Source organism: Ammospiza nelsoni, chromosome 2, assembly GCF_027579445.1.
Source record: "Ammospiza nelsoni isolate bAmmNel1 chromosome 2, bAmmNel1.pri, whole genome shotgun sequence".
Taxonomy (NCBI): Eukaryota; Metazoa; Chordata; class Aves; order Passeriformes; family Passerellidae; genus Ammospiza; species Ammospiza nelsoni.
This window is the reverse complement of record NC_080634.1, coordinates 50,614,679-50,630,462: the sequence shown is the minus strand read 5'-3', so window position 1 is coordinate 50,630,462 and position 15,784 is coordinate 50,614,679. Positions and strand designations below refer to the sequence as shown.

The following is a 15,784-nucleotide window of genomic DNA, read 5'->3' as shown; positions in this document are numbered from 1 at the left end:
GCTCAGTTGCTCTGGAGGTTGTGCACACCTTTCTGACAGGAGCACAGTGTAACTGCAATGTGTAATAGACAGGAAGTTAATCACTGAACTTCAATATTTCACCATTGGGACACCAGAAATGCACAGTATTTCTGAGATGCATGGCAGTGGTAGGAGACAACTCATCTACCTTCATTTAACTTCATTCTCTGCTTTTAGGCATGGGGTAGAAGGGCGTCTCCTGACTCTTCTCTGCAAATTAGAAGCTATTTTCTTTCTTTGTGGTAGTTTAATTAAGGACTATAATGGAATTCATCTTCTTTGGGAGACGTACTTTAAATAAGAAAACAAATAGAAAAGACTAGTGTCAGGTTCAGCTGGAGAAAGGTTCGTGACATGCAAAAGCTAACTGATCTGGCCTGGTTTTGTCTCACCATGGACCACCGTGCAGCATCAGTGCTGCTAGAAGTGGGTGCTGGCATCAGTGCAGGAGCTGGCCAGTGTAGGCATCCATCTCCATTGCGTTCTGGTTAGCAGTTTTTACCTTTTTACACAGAAACACACACTGCTCAATGCCTAGAGGCCCAATGCAGGTGGTGTGCACCAAAATAACAAAGCACCCTTGTGACTGGCTGGTGAATCAGCACTCAGGGAGTGACGTGCCCCGTTCTGAGACAAACCACAGTGACACACGATCCCATGTCGAGGTTTGTGTGGGAACACTGACAGCTCTTCCAATGAGGTCCAGTTCCCACCTCTGAATCAGAGCACTTTATTCTCCCATCCTAAAGTTCATATTTCTGCATAGGTATTTCTGACTGCTTAGCCTGCCATGGAAGTAGTGGTGGCAATTTACACTGTGTCAAAATGCACAAGCAGATCACGAAGTTGGGAAGAGCATATATTAAAGATTTACACCATGTAGCCCAGCTTAATTGACTCCTTGCCACAGGGAGCAGAGAGTCATAGGCATGTGTGTAATCCAGAGAAATGGCAGCACCTTTCTCCTCCAACCACACCAATTCCACAGGTAGACCCTTAAAGCTGCCCCATGGGAAGCATACTACCATTTCGTGGGCTCATTTCCAAGGGACTGAACGTCTGCTACTGCTAATGGTGGTGTCACCGATGTCCTGTGTGCCAACAGCCCACAGTTTCCAATAACTCCCACCATGGAGGAAAAGACTGTGCAATTGTTCCTGTTTTATCCACCTCAGTGTTCTTGGTTGGAGGGTCTCAGTCTGTCATTTTTCTGCCAGCAGTGGTTTTACTTGTTTCAGACTTCAGTCAGCTTTCTTCTAGCATTTAAATTAACTCTGGAAGTCCCACATTGAAAGCCTATGGTCTCACACTTGTCACAAGGCAAAGAACCACTACATTCTGAGCTGTTTACAGCCTCATGTAATCTTGTCCAGGCCTCTAGAGATTGCCAAGCAGCAAGCCAGAAGGAAGCTGTTTAAACTGCAATTTTCAAGTTCTTGGATAACAATTAACAGACTCATGGCAATAATGAAAGCTGCAAAAGACGCTAATCCTTCCTTTATTTCAGATATTCTCAAAAGCAGCTGAAAGACTTACATAAATGACCTCAATTTTAACCTGTTTGGACTAGTTTAGTGTGATGGAAAAAAATGTCATGAGTGATACTCCAGCCCAACCTCTACATGGAAAAAGTTTTTCCTCTAAAAATAGTGCTGCACTCCTTTGGCTGTAACACTTCTCACGCTACTAAATTAGAATTCACAAGTCTTCTGCAGGATTCCTAATGGGATCAAAGATTAGAAACATCTTTGAAGTTTGTCTTCCTTTGCTCCGTTGTTAATACATACCTGCACTAATCCACATGGTTCTCCTCAACTAATAAGTCACTCTCCCTCCCAAAAGGGACAGTTTACAGGCTTTTTCCAAATCCCCATTTGTTTGTGTTGATTATCCACACTTCATTTCGCAAAAGCGTACCATTTTGTTAATTGATTTTTCATGTTCTATAAAGAGGACAGTTTTGTTTTCTGAAACCTTTCGGTCTAAATGAGATTTGCCAGTCATATTCACAGTACTTGTAACTTTGGTCCTGTTTATTGCTGGTAAGGCAATTGGACTGAACTGTGTGACAAATTCACAACACTTTCCTTCTGACTACAGCTGTTAATAATATGATTGCAAGGAGATCATCTCAATTTCACTTTTAAATTTTGGTCCTTGTTGAAAGAGATCAAAGAAACACTGAACCTCAGCTTATTTGCTTCTTGTTTACGAAAACAAGCTAACAGCCTCACTGACCCTAAGCAGAAATCACACAAAGGAAAACATAATTTAAAAAATACTTTCAAAATTTACATAACTCCAAACTGTTACACAGGTATTTTTCTTTGTTTCACTGTGACTCAAAGTTGGCTCATAACTACCATATCAAACTTCTTGTATCTTCAAATTAATACTTACTTCTGGGCGGAGAGGGGGGAAGTTATCTTTGGAAGAAAGCCTATTATCATAGAGTCTGTAATGATTTTTGTCACTGACAGTAATTGGTTCAGTCAGGCAACTGATTTACTTAAAGATTTCAAAGGCAGAATGCCTCACTGTGCTCACTGGCTTCAACCTCACAGACAATACAAAATGCAGAATTGCACCAGAAGCAATATGTGGTGCTTTTTGAAGATGTATCTTTATAGAGTTGAATTCATCTAGATTACCACAGGCTTGAATTTCAGAAAGCACAAAAACTGGAGATGAAGTCAGTGGAATATGCCAGTGATAAGCCCCATAGCTAGAAATCCAAAATTAACCCTTTTAAAATATTGATATATAAACTGAACTGAAATGCATGAGAGAGACATGGTGAAGCAGAAAGTTTCTCTGAAGTCCTGCAAGGTCGTACTTCATTAGTGGGAGACTGAAGATTTTTACTGTGATTCCTTTAGAAGGCAAGGGGAGAAAAAAATTAGGAGAAAAAAAAAAAGGAAAAAGAAAAAGAGAAATGGATGAGTTCTCATTTCTTCAAAGCTTTATTCCTTAATTTTTCTCTGGGCTAAATTAAAAGATTAATCCATTTCAATGAATACCCACAGGGTTCACTTCTAAACGAGTATTTCCCCCCCTCAACAGATAGAATAGGAAGATTAGAGTTTGAAAAAGAGACAATTTATAGTGAGTTTTCTGGTCTTAAGAGGGGTTTTAATTTGGATGTGACAGACATGTTCCTGCTGCTCCTAGTCTTTATAAATTCAAAAGGACACTTTAAGTGCCACTGTTCAAGTGCTGAGTGTCCCCAGAAAGATGAATGCAGTGCTTGTGCCTGTTACTGGCTCTGGACTGACCGAGGTTTTTCCCCAGACTGTAAAACTCACACTGCACACCAGCTCTCTTCTTCCTCATGTCTCTCTCACATCCCTACCAGAGGGCACACCCTTCAGGATCACTGAAGACTAGACGTTTTAAAAAATGTGAAATAAAGATAGAAAAAGAAAAAAGGTTGTTTTAGAAATGGCTTTGCTGATTTCTTTGTATCCCTCTAAAAATTATTTAAGTTAATCAAACTGCAAATAAATAAAGTAGTCATGATCTTCTATTGACCAAGGAAGCACAAAATCAACCACAGGACACCTTTAAAATAAAGAAGGGGCTGATGAAACCTTCCAGTATAGGGGGACCAAGAGGTTGCCACAGTAGCTCCATCCACCACGCTGATCATTGAATCAACATTTTCCCAGAGTTAAAGGACAGAGACACCTTGGGTGTCTGTAATGGGAATAATCTAATCCTGGGGCAATGCACTGCCCTCTCCAGTAAACTGGTGTCTGGCAGCCTGATGTGCAAGTGGTTTGAACTACTTTTTGCCCTCTGCAGATTAAACACTAAGAGTCGCCGTGACTAAATTAGGTGCACATAATCAGTCAAATAATCCTGTGTGGAAATGGGCCAGGAAAGAGGATTTGTCACTATCTGTTTCTTCCTTGCCGTCCTGTTACCCAGTACATGCACAAACATCTGTACTCTCCCACCCCATTTTACAGACAGGAAAGTGAGGTTGATCATTTAAGCCACTTTTTAAAAGCCAGACAGAATATAAGTGCCAAAAACTGGAACTGGAGTTGCCGGGTATGAGCCAGGACAATTTTAGAACACAGACACAGAATCTCCCAGACCGGACTTCTTACACTAAAACCACAGATTTTATATGGCACTTTATAACAATAACAAACATGATGATTAAGCACTCAAGTTGAGCTGGCACAAGAGCTTGGCAAAGTTCTTTCCACATTTCTTTGCTCATAAAAAGCAAGCTTTGCAGAATTCAGTGTTTCATGGATTTCTTCAGTTTTGACAAACTTAAGCTCAGCAAAACTGAAAACCCTTTAAATATTTCAGGTTGGCATATTCATATAAAAGTAGTTCTGCATTCCCAAACCAGCTTGATCTTCCTGCCTCTACTTATTCATTACAAGGGGTGGTAAGATGTCGGTTTCTCGGCTGTTTTAATGACCTGGAAAGGCCCAGGGTGGCCTTGGACAGCCCGCGCTTCAAAGGACGAGAAGAGGCTTCAGGTTTTTTCTCGGTCTTCAGTGTTTATTAGTTGTTTATCTAAAAGATTTTCTCTCAGCCCAACAGAGGTCTGCACAGCAGCCAGCCATGAGCACACTGCGAGCCCCCGGGGCGGTCACCTATCTTTATACTCAAAGTTACGTACACAATATTTATCAATTTTCCCCAATACCTTTTACCCTTATTAACCAGTGCACTTTTAGTAATAACCAATCCCAAAGTGCCAACATCACCACAGAAGATGGAGGCCAAGAAGAAGAAGAAGAAGGACAGGACACGCCCCAATTCCTCCATCTTACTTCTCTAAACCCCCCTGTACAGAAATCCTAAACCCTGTTTTTCACTCTCTAATTAACTTATCCCTTCACCATTTACCCCAGTGAAATCCTCCCATCCTCATACAGGTGTCATCTCCTGTGTCGGATCAAAGTCCAGCCACCAGACACTTCTGGCAACATTCCAGGACTCCTGAGCCCCCCAAGGGTGGTCTCGGTCACTCTGCACATCAGTCCTGAGGTGCTGAGATTCCACAGTAAGATCCTTCTAATGTGGAAGTGCTCCCCTCTGCTATGTGTTCTGATGGGCAGGGGAAGAGGTAACAATGGAGACAGCAAAGACATTATCTAAGCTATTAAAATAATACCAAATTTAAAATATTATCATAAGCACCATATCTAAAACCCACTGAAATTAATAACCAATTAATTATTATACTTCAGCACTGTTGTTTCAATCTCTGCAAACAGAAATAAACTTCTGTGCCCACACCCCCAAGTAATTATTTGAATCTTTTTTCCCCCCATAACTAGCAACTAGAGTATGAAAAGTAAATGCTGCTAAGTAAAGGCAGTAAAATGTCTTATAGGCCTTGCTCCTCCTGGCTGGCATACTGCACTTTTCCAAGTGCTTCAACCCACAAAGCTGAGAATCTCAATACTGTTCTATTTTAGTCCTATTCACAGTGAAATGATGGCATAAAGTGATTTTTCATCAAGGCATTAATATCAAAACATGATCAGAAGGGAAAAAAGAATTGAATTTGTCATGTAGAAAACTGAACAGAAAATTAACCATAGAAATATGATTGGAAAGTACTTTCATGCAGGAAATTCTTCATATTAACATAATACTTATGTATTTAAGAACAACTGGTTTACCTGTCTACCATGTGACAATTCTGAATGTTCTACCCATTTTGGAGCCAATTAAGCATCTATTCAAGGCTCTGTGCTCACTTTAATTTCTTCATTTCTCCACCCACCTGAATCTGACACTTTGACATTGTTGCTTATTAGAATGGAAATTCAACATTTAGCAAGGTCAGGCAATTCAAGGTCAAAAACTAGTGAGAAATATATATATTGAAGAAAGGATCATGGAGGTTTACATCAATAAAACATGTAGTTTCATTTCTCTGTCATTTTTAACAAAACAATAGCTGTCGTGAGATACTAAAACAAGTTTTGAAATATTCATCCCCATTTTCTTGTTCACTCCCAAAATAAATTGCTTCAGCACTCAGAGCTGTGGGTAGATACTGAATAGCATTATGTCTTTTAGTCTAGCACGTCGACAGAGAAGAATTGCCTCTAACACCATGCCATTGTTCTATTTAAAGAATCTTAAGCAACAGGGATTTCACTGCTTGAGTTGGAAGATTATTTAACAGACTAGTAGACCTTATGACTATGAAGTATTTCCCGATGTTATACTGACACTCTTCCATCTCCTGAACTCTTAGCCTTAACTCATTCTAAACAATCCACCTTCCTTCCAATCCTCTACACATCAAATTCTTCCACAGTGCTTGACAAGCTCTTTCCCACGTGGTACCTACAGCAAGTTGGAGTCTATGCTGATGAAGCACATAAAGCTAATTGTGTGAGCGGGACATTCAGCTGGTCACTCAAAATGCAGATACAGGCCCCTCAAACCAGTTCAAAATGCAAAACTCTGAGCTCCTCAAACCAGTAAAACAGAAGGTACAGTCTGAGCATCATGTTACCTCACTGCAAAATCACAAGATAGTACTGGGAACCACATCTCACAACTGTGGCCTTTGGTGGATGACGTGAATGTCTCATGCAAATTTTATTGGGGCAGACATGGGGAAAGCTTCCATATAGCGCATTTAAGATTAAAAAAAAAAAATCCATGAAGTATTTTGTTACAAGTTGTTTAAAGTGGAAGTTTCTCTTTATGTTTATACAATTGTTTCTCTCCACTGCAAATCATTTTTTAGGCATACAAAATTCTCTTTTTCTAAATAAAGAATAATAGTTTAAAATATCAGACATTTTTTGAAAACCTCAAAAGTAGTACACCAGAACTGGGGCTAAATTTGAATTTTGCAGGTAATCTTGAACTAAGATATTAGTGATATTAGTGGAGAAACCTATCTGTGCCACAGAACAGATCTTTGGACTACTGGTAACAGGACCAGGAGCTGAGCCTCAGCCTGGGCTTTCCCAGAGGCTGCCCCTTCAGCCTCAACAGAAAATTGGGCAGGACCAGCAGCAGAGCCCTCTCATGACTGATCCTGATTAGCAGCTGGTGACAAGACTGTCACTGCTGGCAGGGTTTTAAAGAGCAGCCTGGTGATACCCACAGCCCTGGGATAGAACTCCAGGAAAGACCCGAGGACAAGAGACAAGTACTGACCAGTGTGTCCTGTGTCACCATGGGAAAAGAGCCCAGTCCCACAGCTTCAAATCCATTTAATTATGTCAACCTGAATATGTGAGGTATTGCCAGAAAGTGAACCAAGCAGCACAGCACAGGCACCATGCACATCCAGGCTTACTGCTTTTAGAGGGGTCACAGGAAGAGGAGAAATCTGGTGAAGAACAAAGCTGCCACATTGCAGCTCCATTAACAAACTTCCCCTCAACACAAACATCATGTCTCCTTTTTCTAAACAAGTGGGTTTTACACCCTAGACAGAGACACTAGCTGGGACTTCTGAAAAGAAATGTGTTTAGGCAGAACTAGCACCACAAGACATCTGGCAGAGGAGAGAAAAGCAAGAACAGGATCTCACCAGGGTCCCTTAAAGAATCACTGTTTACCCAGAGACACTCTCTCCCTAAAATAAACCAGTGTTTTCCTCCCACCTAGCCATAGTCATTGGCTTTTTAGTAACCTACAAAATGTCATGATTTTGAAGTGAGCTCCATGATTTACAACAGTGGCAGCTCCTCTGTTTATAACAAATGCACACTTGTAAGATGTTATCAACTACTTTTGTCTCCCTGACATGCAGAGATACTGCTTAAATAGAAAATTGCGTTATGTGTGTTTGAAGACTTCCAAAGCTAGATAATTTTGCATTTTGCTACCCTACTGAGCTAGGAAATTAACAGTAAAGCTTTTGCTTGCCCTCTAGGAGACCTGATTTAGTCAAAGACATGATCTCAGGTAGTAGCTACAGAATCAGCTATTTATTTAATTTAAATAAAACTGTTCTACCAGCAGACAATAAAGGGAAGAAATAATATGTCATGCTAAGATTCCTTAGCCAGTACTTCTCCCCTACGTCCTTTCTGTGCATGTTTAAGTGCACTGCTGCTCTGTGTTAAATAAGCTGTGGTAGAATGGAAACCAGCTAATTTGTGCTCCCTGGGTACTGGGCAACTAATTTAACTCTTGCTGGCACACAGACTATAAATAGAAAAAGATGGCACAGTTTCATAACATTTCAGATAACATTTCTATTAAAGTTAATAAATTACAGTGAGGAAACACTTTTTCTTCCTACCCATCTGCCCCATGAACAGGAGTCACGTTGTCTTTAATCAAAAGCAAGCAGGTGATGGTAGGTGTCACCCTGTGTGATGACTTACCAACTTACCCTAAACACCAGATGTTTCCTCACCTGCTTGGCAACACACCTTCTCCTTCCCTCACCTTAGTCCAGGAGGAAGCACTCTGCTTTTGGAACTACAGAGAAGTAAAAGACTTCTGGGCCAGACAGCTGAGACATGTGAGAGAGATGACCCTTGGGAGGGGCTCATTCGCCTGCTCTCACTTGGAGGTAGAGGGAAACTCCACAACAGCTTCCATGAGTTATCTAACTTGGCAGCAAGAGCAAAGTTATAGATGCTGTTTTTCACCAGGTGATGGCCTGAGCTCATCTCTACATTAATTTGTACAAGCAGAACACTTCCCCTGGGTAATTTTCATACCCATCAAAACTGATCTTGTAATATGCACAAGATGGTCACATCATCCTGATCCCAACACTAAAGAGGACTACCATCCTCAGCTGAGTCAGCTGAAACCAAGTGCTTCCATGTCCTTCAGTTTTTATGGGCAAAATGTACAAAGATAGTATAAAAATACACCAGAATACATAAATGAAATCAACTTCTTTTAAGAGAACTGAAGAATAAGATGCAACTTTCTATGCCTGAGATTGCTAATGCTTCTTCCACAATTTTTTTAACAGAAATCAATTGATTCAAATTCACCATACTGGAGTATTTTGGTTTTAGATTTGTATGAACCTGTATACATCCGGTGTGTTCAAGGATGGTGTTGTACCTACAGTTGTCATTTTTTTCAGATTCACACCTGAAATTGCTGAAACTGCTAAACAACAATATTGCTTGTAGAGATGTAGTTTAGATCTAATCAGGTATCAGGTAATTCTGTCCTTAACACAGGTTTTATGTAAATAAAGACTAAAAGGTGACAACACCAGTAAAAAGAGAAGTCTTCCAAAGGCATAAATGTAGGGTAAAAGCACAAAGCGAAAGAGGCTGACTTACCTCAAAGTAAAGTTTATTAGGAAATAACAAAAAATGAGTGATCAGTCCAACAGTAAAACAAGATACAAGCATGTTTGGGGGCATTGGTAAAGTTAAAAGTCCCTGCTAACATGAGTCTTTTGCATTTCAATAACCCCATGTAAAGGGGAAAGAGAAAATCCTTAGGGTTTTGAACTATATTAATTGTATTTATTTTAATTAATTTCACTGTTAATACAAACAGTGAAAGATTTAGGAGCCTGCAGCAGTTTCCTCTGCTGCTTCATGTCACCTGGTGGCCCTGTCTGCACCCCTCTTGGGCTGATACCACTTGCTTTGATATTGACACAGTTCAGGCTCAATCTAGTCTTCAAAGAAAAACGGGCACTAAAATCCCTCAATCCCCCTTTCTGCTCTGAGCCCAGGGCATGTGCACATTTCCCAAGGACTGCAGAATCCAGTGGGTATTATTTTGTACTTAATAAAATTAACAGCCTTTGCAGAAAATAGGATTTGGAATGACATTTCTGCCAGGGGATCATTCAAAGTCTGGTAGATGTACTACGATATCAGTCCTGATCTCTTTCGTATCACTGGCTCAATTTTTCATATCACTGGCTGAATTTATTATACGGAATATTAAGAAGCAGAAGAAAAGTAGATGAGAAAGATTGTATCTCCTATTTTAGATAATATTTGTCCTGTTCTGCATTGGCTGCCATTTACTTGACAAACACAGTTCGCTCTGTTTATTTACTATTTCAGCTTGTAAGAAGGCATGTTCCAGGTAAAAAACAAAATACAAGAAAGAATGCCTCAAATTCACTCTTAATGGAATTTTCTCTGTAGCAAGGAAAACCACTTCCTCAACATTCAGGCCCTATTCATCCCTCACTATTAATATTTTAAACAGGTGTTAGAATTTAATGCTTGCTTATTAATATTTAATAATTATTATTCATATTTTTAAAAAAAACTTCACTGGGCAATCAAGATACCAAACCAAAGTCAGTGGCACAGAAGAGATTAGTGAGTACTGCACAGATTTCATTAGTTCTGAACCATGTAGAAACCACAGTCTACACAATCCTGGGACACATCTGTTTAATATCCCTCTGGAAAAAGGGCACGTCTGGGACTTACGGTTAGTTGTCCTGCTCTGGTCGCTCTGGGCGCTGTCGTTGGACTGGTTGCTGGAGACAGAGGACACACTCGAGCTCCTGACAAACCCAAATGCAGCCAGCTTAGCTGCTGGCAGCCGTGAATAACCTGGGGGACGGAGTCCAGACGGGCAGGGCTTGGGGAGATTTGATTTTGCAGCACTTGGACATGATCCTTTCTTAAGATCAACTGAAAAAAGGAAAAAGAAAGAAATTTTTGTTAAATAAGTTAACTGTGAGACCATCACCTGTATCTCCCAACTACATAAAGGCAGTACTAAGACTGAATACAAGTTTAAATGCCTGATCAAACTGCAGTGACGTCTTATTTTTTGCTGCGCTGAAAAGACATTTGGTGGAAAAATTTCAGGTCACAATCATTTTTAAAAGGTGAAATATGCCAAGTACCCATGGGGCCTAACTCAAACTTCCAGCAAAGTAACGCAGTTCAACACTGCTACAGATTTCTTTTAATGTTATCTTCTTCAGTGCTGTATCACTTTCTAATTTTACATTTATTGTGTGCCAATTAAAAAAACTCACAGAGACAAACACACTACGCATAACCTCCAATTTTGGAAAGTATTGTAAACCAGCAACAGTCCTCTTCAAGGACACAGAACTTCTTTGTATTTCAAAGAAAACACTCCTTTGAAATTCTTCTTTAAAATTCCACTAAAAAAAATTCCCTTTTCTTGCGCTAAGCCTGGGAACAAGGACATGACCCGTAAAGTCCTACTTTTTTAACATACCACTGCCCATTTCCACTGGTGGACTCTTCCTTGCTAAGACACCAGCCCATGTGAGTGACACCCACCAGCTACTATAAACCAGTAGCTGGTGTATAACACCTGGAGTTAGACCACAGGAGCAGTTCAGCTGTGATTTCTGCCTGTGGTTACCAAACACTCATCTGTCTCCAGCTTCTGTATTAACCTGTAGGCTGCTGCTCCTGCTCAGGCAAACCTTCCTAGGCAAATACAGAACACAGGTTCACAAATGCTCCTCTTTTCCTTTACAGGTCCATGATCATGGCAGTCTTGTCTTCAAGGTGAAGGACCAAAAATTAGATTTTGCTTTTGGTTGGAAGGTCTGGATACCCAAGTGACTCCAGACCTCACGTGTACATCAATTTGGACAGAGCTTTTTCTTCCTAAATTTGAGAATACCAGATTCCTGTTCCTTGTGGAATTCCGTGCAGCAAAAAAACATATTTTTAAAGAAAATATTAACAACAATCTCCAAAACCTGATGCTAGTGTTTAATCAGGGATAGTAAAAAAGGCAGCATTAAAAGCTACCAACATATTCTGAAAAGGCCAAAAAGTCACCCTTTTTCTGTTCTTATTCAGTGAACACTATTGTACACTAGACCAATACAAACTTCAAAGGAAGAAGTAAACATTCATAATATATAGAAAAATACAAATTAACTGCACAATAAGAATATGGTCATATTATTACAGTATTTAATTCTTTTGTAAACTATGTAGGTCACAGCCTTATTAATTTTAATGAAGCATTTCACTTTGAGAAGACTTTAGAGAAAACAAGACTAACTCCTTTGAGCAGAAAAATGTTACAGGGATTTTGAAAGATATTTGTGTACCTCATCACAATACTAATGCTAAGCTTTGTTTCATGTAACTAAGCCTTTCCTTTTGAAACAGAAATAGGTGTAACACCAAGCAAAAAAGAGTTTTGTTCTCCTACAAAGCACATTCCTTTAAAGATGTAAAAAATGCTCCTTGCTCAATGAATAAAACAATTTATATACTCTAGGCTCTTAAAAATGCATTTCTGTACCCACTTTCCCCAGGTTGAGCCCTTTCTTAAGACACAAGGAGATGGATGTCTGCAGCACGTTTGCCAGCCCAGAGAAGTACACGCTGTGCAGAGTAACCCAAATGAAAATAACAAATATCTATAGTGAGTAAGAAAAGACTACTAAAATCCCCATTCACTCCCCATCCCTAGCACCAGCAGAGGCAATTTTGGACTATGATCCTGAATGTGGTTTCCTTTGGATATTGTGAAGAGGGGCTCAAAGGCAGCCATGGGTTTCAGGTGCAGGCACGTCAGCACAGAGAAGAGACAGGCGGCGATGGCCACCATCAGTTCACTGCCAGGTTTGTGCAGCACTGCTTTGACAGTGGCCTACTGCAGCTCATTTATGGCTGATTTACTGCTTCCAAAGCCAAGACTTCTTCCCCACCACTGCAAAATACTCCATGTGCTGCATCAGTGATGGGACCAAGCCCCGGCAGCCTCCAGATCTGAAGCAGAGACAAGTACTCGTGGTAAGCAGCTGCAGGTGCAAGGAACCTGCCCAGCTCAGTGGCAGCAGGGAGAAGGCATGGGGCTGTCTCTTGCGGGTTTTACAGTTTCCAAAAAATGCACCTGGACTGCATAAGCTGAGATTTCTTTTTCCTAAGCATCTCTGAAAATCGAGGGAGGGAGAGATACTTCCATTTTACAGCAACAAACTATAAATATCACAGACTTCCTGCAACAAAACAGGGGAAATTCCACTGGGGCAGTGGAATAAAGTTAGGAATGGCTTTATTTAAAAAGCATTTCAAACATGCTTGGCCTAGGGCAGTGTGGCTCACCTGAGACTCCCAGGTCCCCAGCTCAACTACAGGGATGCCCACAACAAGTCCCCAGACTGACTGTTCTCTGCAGTTTGTGACCGAGCACCATGAATGAAGAAGAATTTCCTTAAAACCAAAAGGGTTTTGGTTACAAACTGGCCAACCATCTTTACCTTTTCTTCAAAGTCATTCTTCCAGACTTGGGCAGAGGACTCAGTGTTTTTTTCTCATACTTTTTTGTGTGTTTCTAGCTTATGACTTCAATTCCAATTCCCCCTGAACTAACAATATTTTACATCTTGAACTCATCATCATCCTGAAATTATTTTTCACTTCTTTTCTTTGTAATCCAGTTCTTCTGATAATGTCCTGGGGGCAGGACATTATCCTCATTAGGGATGCATTCAAATTCTTAAAACTAAGTAATTTTGTGTATTCTTTCTCATTAAAATACATGAGACACCAGCCTATTGTACATATTTTCTGTTCTAAACTTCATCAAGTTTTCTCATGCATGTTTTTTGCTTTATTTCTGTTTCATAAAAGTATAGAAGTACTCCTGCAAACAAGGTCTGGGAGTTCAAAACAAAAGTTATTTTAATGAGCAGCTTTTATTTTAATGAAAATCTGCCAAAATAAGCTTAAAAATCTTTCTAGTTGTCTCACTGCCTGAAGCTAATTATAGAATTAAGTATTGTTGTCTGTATGCACACAAGTGATTTTCTGTGACACTTCAAGCTGTTCCCATCCAGAAACATAAAAACATTTTGAGTTAGGGACTGATTGACACAAACTAGATGTGCCTGGGGAGACTTTGTTAAAAGTCTGAACTCCACTTCTTATGCGTCCCCACTGCACAAGAATTGCATCTTCGTGCATGGGGGTAAAAAGCAACTTTCATGTAATTTCACTGTGAAATTTGAAATATGTTTTAGCTGAAATGAATGAAAAATTAAAGAAATTAGTTATACAGATATGCTCTTATGAAAAAGAGTAACAGTTTAAGACTTTAAAACTCTGTAACTAAGGGTTCCTTGGCAAGTCTTTGTCATCCGGTCACAGGATTTTTAGTTTTCTTTGCTTTCCCTTTTTTTAATTTTTTTTTTTAACCAGCACTTCTTTTAAAACTTTAATCATTAAATGCCATTTTCTCTCACTTACTGATGATCTGAACATCTCTATTCTTATTGCATATTGGGAAATCTGGGGTAAAAAACTTACTTCCAATGTCACTGCATCAGTCAGAGATAATACAAGCTGAGTTAACCCAACCATTTGTATCTTTGCAGATCAAAAACAAATCACACATGTGAGAACTCTTTTCTGATGCCACTACATTTGTGGTTTCCCTGTACAGACATAACAACTTCTCTCTGAACAAGAACTGAGGAAAGGGGCTTTAAAACAGAGGCTTTAACGGTTTACACCTGAACAGCAGTGAGCAAGTTGAGCCCAGCTGCCCTGATGGTCCCTCACCCAAATACCATCAAGCCTGGGACAGGTCAGTTCCAAAGGCCAAACAGTTGTCACTGCTGAACATTGATTAATTTCTGATGGGTCAGTCCGCCAACATATGGTAGTAAATGCTCCCCTCCTCACGATTCGGATTTAAAAGCACCAAAAACTGCTCTGTGCCTTCCCAGCTCCCAGGCAAACCAAGGCTGGTTAGCACATTCTCAACACCCCAAGAAGTTGTCATCTCACAACTCATTCAAGCTGCAAATATCCATGTTCACTCAGCAATTACTGTGAAAAGCATGGCATCCCTCAAAATCTTGCAGCACAGGAATCATCCATGCATGAGTCTCACTCATTGCATTTTCCACTGGCAGCCCAGAGCAGCCAGAACACTTCTCTGCACTGGAGCTGCATCTCATCTGCCCCTGCTGCTCAGAAGGGCTGTGGATGTCCAGCCAGAGACAATGCTTGGCTCTGAGCAGGAAGGAGGCAAGGTAGGAAGCATTTGCCTGCTCCTACACCCAGATTGCTCCACATACTGTTCTTAGAAATGACAGCTTGGTACAACTGTCACATAGACAACCCTTCTAATATGATGGGGTTTAATTCCTTGAAGACACAGTAACTGGAGCAGAGAGGTGGCAGATGGCAATGTCTCAAGTAAGATGACAATGTCCTTAAAAAAAATTCATGAGGAAGTGTGTGTGTGTCCCTTTGAAACTTTTTTTTTAATGGAGTACAGTCAGATTGCTCTCCCAAAGTAAATAGAGAGTGTGAACTGAAAACTCTTCAGGTTAGTGGAGGACAGAGAACATTTTCCTCTTTGAATTATTCCCTTGTCCCTCTTTCCTTAGCCAGTTAAGAAGCTTGCCAGTCCAAATCCAAGTACCTCAAGCACAGACAAAGCTGGAATAGCAGTAAGGCAATATTTCAGGAAGTTAACTCAGACCTCTTTTCTGTCATCAAATCTAATTTACATGTTCAATTAATAGGTCACTATTACATTGTTTATTCCTGAGAGTAAACATGAAAATAAAGCTTTCCTGCTGGGAGAAAGCTGTAGGCATATTGTGGCATTTGAGATGAAATACATTATACATATGCAAAGACACAAATATATGCATATATCTGTGTCTGTCCAAGAAATGACAAATATTGCAGTCCTGATTTATGGGTAAATTCTGTCTTCAAGGAAAGTTGACTTGCTTAGAAATAAGAGGAGCAGCTAGACCCTCGGGACTGACAAGTTTAATACACAGAGAGGTGATAAGGAAGTAACATTTCAATAACTCACTCTTTGAGAA

At 40.2% G+C, this 15,784-nt stretch overlaps 1 protein-coding gene across 1 annotated transcript in view; it reads right to left on the bottom strand.

The window, feature by feature from the left end:
- Nucleotides 1-15,784, bottom strand: part of MTUS2 (microtubule associated scaffold protein 2) — a 243,294-nt gene that overhangs the window by 134,102 nt on the left and 93,408 nt on the right. Inside the window, exon 4 of the mRNA XM_059493947.1 lies at nucleotides 10,413-10,619. Within this exon, the coding sequence (XP_059349930.1) occupies nucleotides 10,413-10,619 (207 nt within the window). The remainder of the gene's footprint in view (nucleotides 1-10,412; nucleotides 10,620-15,784) is intronic.